The 12180-nt window shown below is 43.3% G+C and overlaps 2 protein-coding genes across 2 annotated transcripts in view; both read right to left on the reverse strand.

Moving 5' to 3' along the window:
- mylk5 (myosin, light chain kinase 5) overlaps positions 1-1179 on the reverse strand; it is a 36250-nt gene extending 35071 nt beyond the window's left edge. The window contains exon 1 of the mRNA XM_063223792.1: positions 737-1179. Within this exon, the coding sequence (XP_063079862.1) occupies positions 737-869 (133 nt within the window). The 5' untranslated portion in view covers positions 870-1179. The remainder of the gene's footprint in view (positions 1-736) is intronic.
- Positions 1180-3331: 2152 nt separating this feature from the next.
- On the reverse strand, positions 3332-6366 carry LOC134461005 (uncharacterized). The gene is made up of 4 exons (XM_063213714.1): positions 6272-6366; positions 4647-4807; positions 4331-4453; positions 3332-3839 (listed from the first exon to the last, which is right to left on the reverse strand). The coding sequence occupies exons 2-4, from the start codon at positions 4800-4802 to the stop codon at positions 3405-3407; spliced, it is 714 nt and encodes a 237-aa protein (XP_063069784.1). The 5' UTR covers positions 4803-4807; positions 6272-6366; the 3' UTR covers positions 3332-3404.
- Between the last annotated feature and the right edge of the window lie 5814 nt (positions 6367-12180).

Genomic DNA, 12180 nt, shown 5'->3' on the forward strand with positions numbered 1-12180 from the left:
CACACACACACACACACACACACACACACACACACACACACACACACACACACACACACACACACACACACACGCACACGCACACACACACACACGCACGCACACACACACACACACGGCCTGTCCCGCATCTCCCTCCTTGTTCTGACTTGCCTGCCTACGTCTGGCATCATTGCAAATCAACAAACACTGACAAGTGACTACCACACTGCTACCAGTTAGACTCACTTACGGTACATGCAGGAAAGCATATGAGCACACACACACACACACACACACACACACACACACACACACACACACACACACACACACACACACACACACACACACACACACACACACACACACATGGCCATTGCACACACACATATACAGTACAGGCTACAGTACAGTACAGTACAAGCACCTAGACACCATGACGGCGAGGCACACACCCACTTTCACAGACGCTTTCAACAGCACTTACACAGCAACCACTTGAGCAACAAGTGAACTCTGGACTGCCAATAGTTTACAGCAACACCATGCATACAAACATACAAACACATACAGTAGATGGACAGTGTGTGAGAGATGGTATTTCACATTCTCTTACACACAGCCATTGAACGTGTAGGTGTGTGTACAAACTATACTAAAACACATTCTACTATAACACACACCCTTTCCTCTCTGCTCCCCTGCTACACATTCAGTTACTGTAAATATGAATGAGATGTGACTCGCCGCTTACCCGAGTGCAGAGTTGTGTGATGTGAGCTGGTGGTGATCAGCTTGCTGGAGGTGGTGACGGTGGTCCTGGGACGAGGTGACAGCTGCACTCGCACCGTCGACACGTAGCGCTTGGGCCCCTCGGTGGCCTCCATGCTCTCTCAGTCAGCCCCAGTGGCGTCCAGACAGTCCACCCCCAACACCACACCGCTGTCAGCCCGACGAGTTGTCAGTGGCCCTCAGTGAAGAAGAAGAAACTGAGCAGTCATTTCCTCTCTGCCGCTGTCTTATCACTCCTCAGACTTCCCCCTCCTTACTTGTGCGTTCTCTCTCTCTCTCCCTCCTGCTGTCTTCTCCCAAGTCTGTCTTGCTCTCCCTGCTGCTCCGCTTACTTTCTCTTTCTACAAACTGGGCCACTCACCTTATTAAAGGTCTCACCCACACACTCACTATTCTCCGCCCACCAGTGGGGTTGCTGCCTTCTCTGTGGAGAAACAAGGGACACCCACAAGCCATGACAACAAACAACCCCCTCCCCTCCCAATCACACACACACACACACACACACACACACACACACACACACACACACACACACACACACACACACACACACACACACACACACACACACACACACACACACACACACACACACACTCTCTCTCTACCTCTTTCTCTCAGTTTGCACACACTCTAAGATTTTGTCTTTACATTTCCTCCAGCTCTTCTCCTTATTCTTTTACTGGCGTAATGCCTTGTGTTTATGATAAGTTGTAACACAGCAACAAGTGAGGGAGTGAGAGGGCACGAGAGTGTATAGACTGTGGTAGTCTGTGATAGACTGTATGAGTCACTGAGAGACAGAGAGAGAGAGAGAGAGAGAGAGAGAGAGAGAGAGAGAGAGAGAGAGAGAGAGAGAGAGAGAGAGAGAGAGAGAGAGAGAGAGAGAGAGACAGTGAGATACAGTCAAGGTTGAGATTTGTTGAGTCTGTTTATTCCAGCGGTGTTATCAGGGCCGAAAGCGACCTTTGGATGGGGCTGCATGTGTGAGCACTATCCTGGTGACATGAGATACCGGGGTGCTCCACTGCCCTCCCTGCCACAGAGTTAGCTGATGTGCAACTTCACAAATAACACAAAAGTTACCAACTTCTCTTCAGTGTAATGCCCCATTATCTGCCCAGAATCACCTACTTGCTTATTCCACCATGATTTTGTGCTTACAAACTTAAATATAAGATTCTGAAATTATGGGTATGTGACGACAACTGTTCTTTAAAGGAGAGCTGTGTAATATTTTTAGTGATTTATGTCCAGAATTTATGCTGCTCATTCACAAATGTTACATTTTTCATGAATACTTACCACCACCATCAAATTTTAAGTATTCATCACGACTGGGAAAATTGCACTTTTCATACATGAAAAGGTGGATCTTCTCCATGTCCGCCATTTATTATTTCCAGAAATAGACAACGTACTGTACTTTGGACATACTAGTAAATATCACTTTATTACTTTGTTAATACTCATGAAAAGATCAAGTTTGGTAATAGGCAGCACAGTTTCAATGAGCAGCATAGTTGCAATACCTACTCTGGCCACCATCCTATACAGTGCACCTTTACATGTAAAGGAACCTATTGGACTCAGCTAAGATTATTTATTATACCACAGGGATATTTGTTATCACACTATTCCATCAGCATTAGCATTCGATCAGCATTAGTCAGATCTTTTGTGATTCACATCTCAGTACCTACATGTAGACACCATTTATGAACACGTAAACACATCCTCATACATATACCCATATACTCCACAAACACCCCAGACTGCCGTGCACATCTCACACAGTGTTGGGTTTTCATGTGAGTTTCTGTAACTAACCTTTCCCCATACGCTGCATTCCTCCTCATACATTGCATGTTGTCGTTTATGTCCTCTATCGTAGCCTACGTAAGTTGATTTGGGTTAAAAAAAACACTTCCCAAATGTAATTTTATACAATGAAATCTTATTAAATTAAATCACTGAACCTCATGTCTTTCGCACAAACACATGTATGCTTGTTGGTTATGCTTTGGCTTTTAAATGTTAACAATAGGTTTTGGCAGGACCAACTAACATGTGCACACCTGAATTTTCCTATTTACTTAGGGTGTGTGTGACATTCAGTTCTTTACTGTACAGCATATCTGCAGGCTGAATTTTAAGAGATTGATCTGAATTGATAAGGCAATAAAGGAAAAATTAATGAAAAGTTTATTGTGTAGTATGCACAGTTTTACGGTTTTGAATATTGATATGTAGATATATGGATGTGGCTATTTGTCCTGCACTGGGAAAAACAAACAAATTTGTTTGAATAAGTAACGCTAAGTAGGTAAGTAAGTAAATAAGTAAATCATTTTTTTGGAGGGGGTTGCCTTTTTGTATGTGTACTATGTGCCTTGTGAAAAATCCACCTTTGCTCTAAACTCTTGCCTCCATTTGTGGTGCAACACATTTCAGTAAATCAAACTCATCAGTAATTGTACTGCACTCAGTGAAACTACATCATCAAGATACACAACTTATCAAAAAAGCAAAAACAAAAGGGAGCACAAGTGGATTCCGTATGCTTCCATCAGTGTTTATTCCATAAATGATAATAACGATTAGTATAGAATACAAAATACGCAATGTTAAGGGCTACACCGGGAAGACGAAAAGCTCACGGCTGCGACGCTGCGACTCCGCCTCTGACGAGACAGAGGGGTCAGAGGGGTCACTGACGTGCAACGTGGTTCTGTAGGTATGGGCGGGGTGAGGCTGGTGGAGCGGTGGTAGTGGTTGGGGATGCGGTGGGGCAGCCACCACTTCCTGCGCGTGAAGGGAGCGGGTGTGGGAGGGGGAAGGGGCGTCTGAGGAAGAGGGATCGCGGGAAGGAGATCTTTGGCCTCCACCATGTTGGCAGCGGACGTCCAGGTCCAGGAGTAGGTGCTGAAGAGGTCATTGAAGAGGTGATCCCGGCCGTGCACATCTTTGAAGTAAGGCTGCAGCGAGCCCCAGGAACCCCACACGTCGCGCCGCTTGGAGTCTGTCAGCTCGTGGCAGAACTGCCTCATCCCTCTGCAACACTACATAGTAAAAAAAAATTGGGTGTCAAATTTCAAAGTCAACACTTTAACTAACTAAATGTTTTTGGGGATTTTTTTTGTCTTTTATTATTGAATTCATGACAGGACAGTGAGAGATTTTGACAAGAAATGTGGAGGAGAGAGAGATGGAGAAGGTTTGCTTTTAATACGCTTGCCTTTTACACCATAGCTCCGCTACCCACCCAGGACCCCTCCGCGACCCACTTTTGGGTCCCGACCCACCAGTTAAGAGACACAGCATCAGAGGACCGGTGGGGACGGCTCCCCCACAATGGCAACTGAGCTGACGTTTTTTGAGGAACATCATAATTTTTATTTTACAGTCTATGGGAATGGGAGAGAATGGGTGGTGGTCACCTAAAAAGAGCCACCCAAAAGGAAATGTACTGTATGTGAACTGAATTCAACTCAGATTTCTCATTACTATGTCTAATATGAAAGTGGCAAAGAATGTGCGATTAGTGATATACCTCAAGATGTACGTTGTTAATCTCTTCAAAAGTGAGGCTTGTTCTCTCCTGTGGAGTGAGGTTGACTTTGACTTCGACTGGTGCAACCATGTGCAAGGTTTCTGGGCTATGCTGCCTGGCCAGCTAAGAAGAAATAAGAAAAATGATAAATAAATGCACGCACGCACGCACACACACACACACACACACACACACACACACACACACACACACACACACACACACACACAGATAATGATAAATCTTGCCCCTTTATTTAATCTCTTTGGGGTCCCAATGAAAATATAGGCTATCTGAAGTAATACTAAGTAGGTACCTGATGGATGGATTCATTGATGTCTGTTCTCCTGCGGGTCCTGGATGATCTGCCATGCCCCATCTCCGGCACTGTGGCTGGTGTCTGAAAGCCCTGGTGCCTTGGGTGGGGATCTTTCAGGATGGACTGCCTGCTGTACCTTCTCTCTGACTGCATCCCAGCTGTGGATACACACACACGTCACATTGTCAGAAACTGTCCGAGAAACTTCTTGCACACCACAGCAGGGACATTATGTATTCTCTCTTAAATATATTTTATTTCACCATGAGAATTCAGATGAATGATAAAGTTTATTTTTGGAGCTTATCGGCAGTGTGCAGACCTTTTACAAAATTCAGATGACCCATCATTTGAATTTTTAGTTAACTTCTTTATTTTACAAGCTACGTATTTTTATTCATAAAAAAAATGGAGGGATAATCAGCCTTTCTTTATGGTCTTTATTTTAGAGATGTCAGCTCTTTTCAAATCTCTTGAATTTGTAAATAATAAGAAAAATGAAAGACTTTTGAATGTTCTTTAGTGTATTCCTCATGTTTGTTTATTGTCTTTTTTTATTCACTTTTTTTCTCTGAGTTGTTCAATGTAACCTAATTTAAATTGTCCCTTATATTTACTGAATTCACCTAACCTTGTTTGCCTTATTGTTATGTCAATACCAGAAATAGCAGAAACACAATGCACTTCAAAGAGTAGCCTACGTGCATTATGTTTCTGCTATATGAACGTCGTGAAGTCAATTATCCAGCTTACAGCGCGGTACCGATAGGCCTATCTGAGGTTAGTTCGAATGTTTTTCGCGATTCTGCGGCTAATGTAGGCCTTCATAATTCATTACTTACAGGCGAACTGCCGTGTTAGGCCTACCAACGGAGACGGTGGTCAGGAGGTCAAAACCTACAAAAGCATTCCCACCAAAAATAATTCTAAACTGGAGGTTGCTATGGACAAGACCCAGCCGATAGTTCTATTGCCTTTGTTCGTCAGTCGTTCCAGTGTTCTAGTAGCCTATTTGTCCAAACAAACGCCCTGTGTTGAGCCTATGTTGGCTGGTCAGCATTATGTGACATTTTCCACAGCTTTCCATCATCGTTATTTCTCCACAAATACATTATCGAAAACCACAATCCTACGACTAAGCTACGCGCCCTCAACTCGCATGAGCCGCAAACACTAGAGCGTGCGTAAAAGCGTTCTTGCATCAAATAGCCTCCTGAAAATAACGAAATTGCTCTACGCCGATAAACAATAAAGAAAGCACCATCATCCCCTTAGCTTTGCGACGACATCAGCCAGGTATGGTGACCAGCCTAGTCTGGTCAGCATCAAGTGCTCTTGTTGTGACTTCCCCCAGCTGCTCTCCATTGTCGTTATTTCTCCGAAAACAAGTAGTCTAGGGCATGGAGGTCCGTGTATCATCCGATCATTCAATTATTCCATTCAATCTGGCAATGGATGGAGTGATTTTATTGTGGAGTCACTCATCTTGTTATCCGTGTGTTTCCACCACTGTTGTAGTGTGTGCTAGTCACTTCAGATTCTCGCAAGTTTATATTTCACCAAAGATATTCTAGTTTCTAGCCATTTCGTTACATCTTACAGATTATCTTATTATAGCCTACCGGTAAAACATTCCTTGACGCAGGGCAGTCCGTAATAGTCTTGAAAACAGGCGTGCGTAGACCGAAAAAAGTTGACATTCCCACCCCCTCTCGAACACCTGCCCCCCGTGAGTGCGCGGCGCGCACTAGCCTGGTTCTCTCAGACGGTGCGTGTGTGTAGCTCCGGAGCCCCCTGGTCTGCTTCTGACAGGAATTTGTACCACCCAATTTAGTATCTCCAACTGATCATAAGTACAATTTTTCAGACAGGTAGCGTACAGAGGCAGCATGGGTACTCCCCAGTGTTAGGATCACAGAAAAAGGGAACACAGCATAGAACAGTTCTCAACCTTTTTTTTAACGTACGCTTCGCCCCCCCCCTCCCAACACATAATCAATGGCCCCTAGCAGCCCACACTCGCTCACCCTAACAATAATCTCTTTTATGTATAATAATAATTATAATAATTGTAATAATTATAATAATTATAATAATATGCTCCTCTGTATTATGCTATTTAGGTGTGCTTTAAATCATCATTAGGCTACATCATATGCTGTGGTCATATGAATGAAGTATATTCTAATGTAGATGCTTCATTACACTTCATCAAGTCTCCTCAGCTGCCTCCCAAGGGCTCCCTAATGCCCCTGGTGGGCTGTAGAGCCCCTGTTGAGAATCAGATGTACCATAGTTACTATAGAACTGTAGAACACGGTCTAAAACTAATTTGTTGGATCACGGCACATTACAGCAGTGACCAGGCACCCCACGAGGATTGAGCACTACAGAAGAAAATAATAATAATAATAATAATAATAATAATAATAATAATAATAATAATAATAATAAAATTCATGGTGGGCATCTGACCTTCGTGCAGGACAGGTCTGGGAATCTTGGGTCTGCTACAACCGCCGAAGATGGCATGCATGCCTTTGTCCTTTGGAGCATTTTGCGTTTTGGTAATCGTGGGTCTGCTAAAACCCAGAAGCTGAGTCAGATCAGAGTAATGCGAAGGCACACAAAATCCAGAATTGTGCATGCTAGACCTCTGGTGGATCACATGCTTTGTTTTGGCGTGGTAGTATCTGGAAAAAAAAATGGGAAGGAAATAATGCTTTCATGATCAGACACAGAGCAACAGGGCAGTCAAGGGAATGGATTATGAGATTTCTTTCCTTTTTTACATGTTGATTACCAGTTTTATATATGTGCACTGACCTCAAAATCTCATCTCTTGTGCTGCGAGGCAGAACATCAGACCTCAACATCTTGGCCACGGCTCTATAAAAAGTGGTTTCTGTGATATCCTCAGGCTCTATAAGAAAGTGAGAGGGAAATGTAAAGATATAAATGTAAATAAATAAATGTAATAAATGTAAAATTTATATTTACATCTAAACAGCAATTAAGGTAATTTGGACTCATTCATTTGGAACAAACAAACACAAAAAACAACAACAAACAAACAAACAAGAAAGATCACAAACCCACCATTGAAACACTTGGAGAAATGCTCGCTGTCTGTTAGAACAAAAAGAAAATCTTGAAATCCCACCCGTCCATCCCCTGAGGAAAGATACAGAATTGGTAATCATAAGTGTCAAAATCTGAAAGTCCATGAAGGCTTCATATCACTGTTACATAAAATTGGGTTTTACTGTACCATCATGATCTGCTTTCTTGAGGACCAGATGGGCTTCCACAGGTGTTATTCTTATGCCCAGAGAGCCAAGTGTTAGGGTGACATTTGAGGTGTTGAGAATTCCAGAAGGATCTTCAGTGAACTTGTCAAATACGGCTTTGAATGCTGGTTAGAAAAACAACAAACCTGGTCAAAAACGTGGTCTTTTCAAAGTTAACAAAGATTATGTGCACAGTAGAAACATGAACAAGGCCGACAGGCGGACAACAGATGCGTCCCTCTATGCCAGTTCCAACCTTTTTTCCCCCCAAAACGCCCCGCTGGCCTCCTCCTAACCTGTCAACGCCCACCCCCCTCTGAGGATGCGTTTCGGACGGACGGACGGACGGACGGACAGCGGACGGACAGACCCTCTTATAGAGATGCTGGGGACGCATCTAAAAAGTTTCAAAGTCTCAGAGTAAGCTTTTGTAAATCCAGATAAATCCAGATTCCAGGCCATTTACAACACTGTAGAGCAGGGGTAGGGAACCTAGGTGTATGTCTCAACGGCAGTTTTATTCGGCCCCGGATATATTTTTTATTTTATGCAGCTTCACATGAAATATGACGTAAAGGAATCTTAGAAATTACATTTGCAATACAATTAAGTTATATTCAGAGGACCTAGGTCTGTTCGAAAGGTGGCTGCCTTCAATAAAAAAAAATCGAAGAAGGAAATCCTGGTTTGTGTTCATAGTGTGGCCCTTGGAGGACTTTTACGGCCCTTGGAGGAATTTGAAGTGGCCCCTCGAATGAAAAAGGTTCCCCACCCCTGCTGTAGAGAGTTAAATTACTCTAACATTAAATTAATCTCCCGCCTTTAGAACTAATCTACGTTTAAAAATTATATGAACGACACAACGCCAATGTTTTGAAGCAAACCATCCACCTACAAGTTATGAGTGGTAGCGTTAAAAACAGAATAGTTTGTGTCTGCAAAAAATTGCCCATAGGAAGTTGTTTCATGACCGAATATTTCCACAACTACACAACAACCATGGGTGAGCAAAACTTGATGTTATAATGTGAAATCAAGGGCCCAATGTCCAAAAAAGAGCTTTTCTTCTTTTCTTCCTGTGCAAGTCCAGCACTTGGGGCTAAAAACTCACAACCTTTCAGTCAACGCTCCAATTTGGCATAAGAGGCTCAGGTAGGCTACAATGTCTCAAAAGCCAATATCTTAGTGCTACTGCATCTGTATAACTATTTAAGAGGGAGGTTTACTAATGTTCTATCACCAAACTCTGCTAGTTGGCATTCATTACATTTACACACTATTGAGTAGAATATGACTCTGAACATGTTACACTGACCAAAGACTAAAATTAACACTATTCTTTGGATAGGATCAGATGAAAGTGAAGTGAAAGTCAAAAGCCCAACTCCCATTGTAGGTGCGACACAGCACTCCACAGCACTCAAGTGTTCATTGCACACGGCACACAACAAAATTGCATGTATGCATCACTTGTGCAAGGGGGCAGTCCCCAATGGCGGCCCAAGGGAGCAGTGCAGCGGGACGGTACCATGCTCAAGGTACCTCAGTCATGGAGGAAGATGGGGGAGAGTATTGGTTAATTACTCCCCCCACCAACCTGGCGGTTCGGGAGTCGAACCTGCAACCTTTGGGTTACAAGTCTGACGCCCAAATCGCCCACCCATGTACGCCTTGATGTTATCTTAATGGAGTTAATTTCAACTCTTCAAAAGTTAAAGTGATACTGTCGCCAGCCAGCTGGTCTCATAGGACTCAATGTTAACTGCTAGCTTGGAGGTAAAATTTGCAGTGCCATACCCAGAGAATGGTTGAAAGTACAGGAGAACGGCAAAACCCCATTATCTAACTCAAGGGGAGGTGTAAAATAAGCTTATTTCTGAAAATGGGACTGTATCACTTTAAGCTTAACAGTGGTATATTTACTGCGTGGTTTGGCTGTGTATAAAATCTTACCGCGGGTCTGTGCTCGTGTTAGAGGCTTTGTTGGAGTTTCCCTTTCCAGGTCCCCAATGCCACTGTCACTCCTACTGTCATCGTTGGAGCTCAAACTTCTTGGCTGTTTGTCTTCTGGCCAGACGGTTCTTTGCTTTGATGGCTTCTTCCTCACAATCACTTTTCTATCCAGATTTCCAAATACTTGCTTGGCCTCACCATGTTTACTCTCTACTGCTGCTGAGTTTTTCTTACCAAAAGGGTCAGGAGCTCGCTTAGATGGTACCTCCAGGTAGACAGACTTGGGGTCCCTGCTTTTCTTAAACAAACATTTTTGTGATGTTTTTTTTGGTCTCATAACTTTCACATTGGCTTCACTTACAGGTGCCACACCGGTCCTGTCCTCACCACCAGAATCTGAATTCACATCTGTCCACGTAGCTGACGGAACACTGTTTAAAATAGTCGATGTCAGCTCCATGGTAGAAGCCTTGCCACTGTCCCCAGTCTCAGAGAAAACCTCAAGAGACATGTCTTCTGTTTCAGTTGTAACCTCAAGAATTACGTCTCCTCTGTCAGATTGAATTTCAAGAGGGATTTCTTCAATATCAGTTGTAATCTCAAGAGCTATGTCTCCTGTTTCAGTTGTAGTCTCAAGAGATACGTCACCAGATTCAGATTGAATTTCAAGAGGGATGTCTTCTGTTTTGGTTGTAATTTCAAGAGGCATGTAGCCTGTCTCAGATTGAATTTCATGAGGTATGTCCCCTGTCTCAGATTGAATTTCAAGAGGAAAGTCTATTGTTTCAGTTGTAATCTCAAGAGATACGTCACCAGTTTCAGATTGGATTTCAAGAGGGATGTCTTCTGCTTTGGTTGTAATTTCAAGAGGCATGTCCCCTGTCTCAGATTGGATTTCAAGAGGTATGTCCCCTGTCTCAGATTGAATTTCAAGAGGAAAGTCTATTGTTTCAGTTGCAACCTCAAGAGTATCGTCATCTGTCTCAGATTGAATTTCTAGAGGGATGTCTTCTGTTTTGGTTGTAATTTCAAGAGGAAAGTCTATTGTTTCAGACAAAACTTCAGGAGATTTGTCTCTTGTCTCAGGTGTATTTTCGAGAGGCACGTCTTCTGTTTCCTCTGAAATCTCAACAGGTAAGTAATGGTTTTGGCTATGAGAACTGGTAGGACTTAATTTGGATGATATATTCTGATCCAGGTTCACTCGCAACACAGGGCTTCCATCCGTTAGACCTTCCATGGGTTTAGGCCTTTCTATGATGCCTATTAATTCCACTGCAGATGACTTTGCAATTAGTAACTCTTGCTGTATATTGCTTTCCACCGTGGACGCAGAAGAGAACATCACATCTGCCCTTGATGGAACATTGTATGAAATGGGCAACGTCAGCTCCACACAAGTGACATCACTGTTTCTATCCTCAGCTGAAACCTCAAGAGGTATTTCTCCTGTCTCCGTTGAAATTTGAAGAGTGATGTCTTCTGTTTCAGCTGTAACTCTAAAAGGTAAGCCCCCTGTCTGAGCTGACATCTCAAAGGGTATATCAGGTGTTTCAGTTGTGCTTTCAAGAGACAACTCTCTTATTTCAGTTGGAACCTCAAGAGACAGACTGTGGCTACGAGAGCTGGTAGAACCCCTTTTGAATGTCATGCTCTGATCTATGCTCATGTGTCTTGCAATGGAGGAAAAAGCAGACTTCACATCGGCCCATGGAGCAGATGTAACTTTGTGTGAAATGGGCTGTGTCTGCTCCCAAGTACAAACGGTGCTACTGTCTCTTGTCTCGGTTGAAACCTCAACAGGGCTGTCTTCTGTTTCCGCAGTAATCTGAAGAGGTATTTCTCCTGTCTCAGTTGTAATTTGAGGAGGCAAGTCTTCTGTTTCAGCTGTAATTTCAAGAGGTAAGTCTCCTGTCTGAGCTGACATATCAAGAGGTTCAGTTGTGCGTTCAAGAGACAACTCCCTGATTTCAGTTGGAACCTCAAGAGACAGACTGTGGCTACGAGAGCTGGTAGAACTCTTTTTGGATGTCATGCTCTGATCTATGCTCATGTGTCTTGCAATGGAGGCAAAAGCAGACTTCACATCTGACCATGGAGCAGATGTAACTTTGTGTGAAATGGGCTGTGTCAGCTCCAAAGTAGAAAAAGTGCTACTGTCTCTTGTCTCAGTTGAAACCTCAAGAGGGCTGTCTTCTGTTTCCGCAGTAATCTGAAGAGGTATTTCTCCTGTCTCAGTTGTAATTTGAGGAGGCAAGTCTTCTGTTTCAGCTGTAATTTCAAGAGGT

Source organism: Engraulis encrasicolus, chromosome 2, assembly GCF_034702125.1.
Source record: "Engraulis encrasicolus isolate BLACKSEA-1 chromosome 2, IST_EnEncr_1.0, whole genome shotgun sequence".
Taxonomy (NCBI): domain Eukaryota; kingdom Metazoa; phylum Chordata; class Actinopteri; order Clupeiformes; family Engraulidae; genus Engraulis; species Engraulis encrasicolus.

What these genes read in the sequence shown, in the direction of transcription:
- LOC134461005 (XM_063213714.1), bottom strand. Translation starts at nt 4,802, where the DNA reads ATGCAGTCAGAGAGAAGGTACAGCAGGCAGTCCATCCTGAAAGATCCC. An exon ending in TCAATGAATCCATCCATCAG is followed by an intron (nt 4,454 to 4,646) that starts GTACCTACTTAG and finishes ATTTCTTCTTAG; the next exon opens with CTGGCCAGGCAGCATAGCCC. An exon ending in TTAACAACGTACATCTTGAG is followed by an intron (nt 3,840 to 4,330) that starts GTATATCACTAA and finishes TTTACTATGTAG; the next exon opens with TGTTGCAGAGGGATGAGGCA.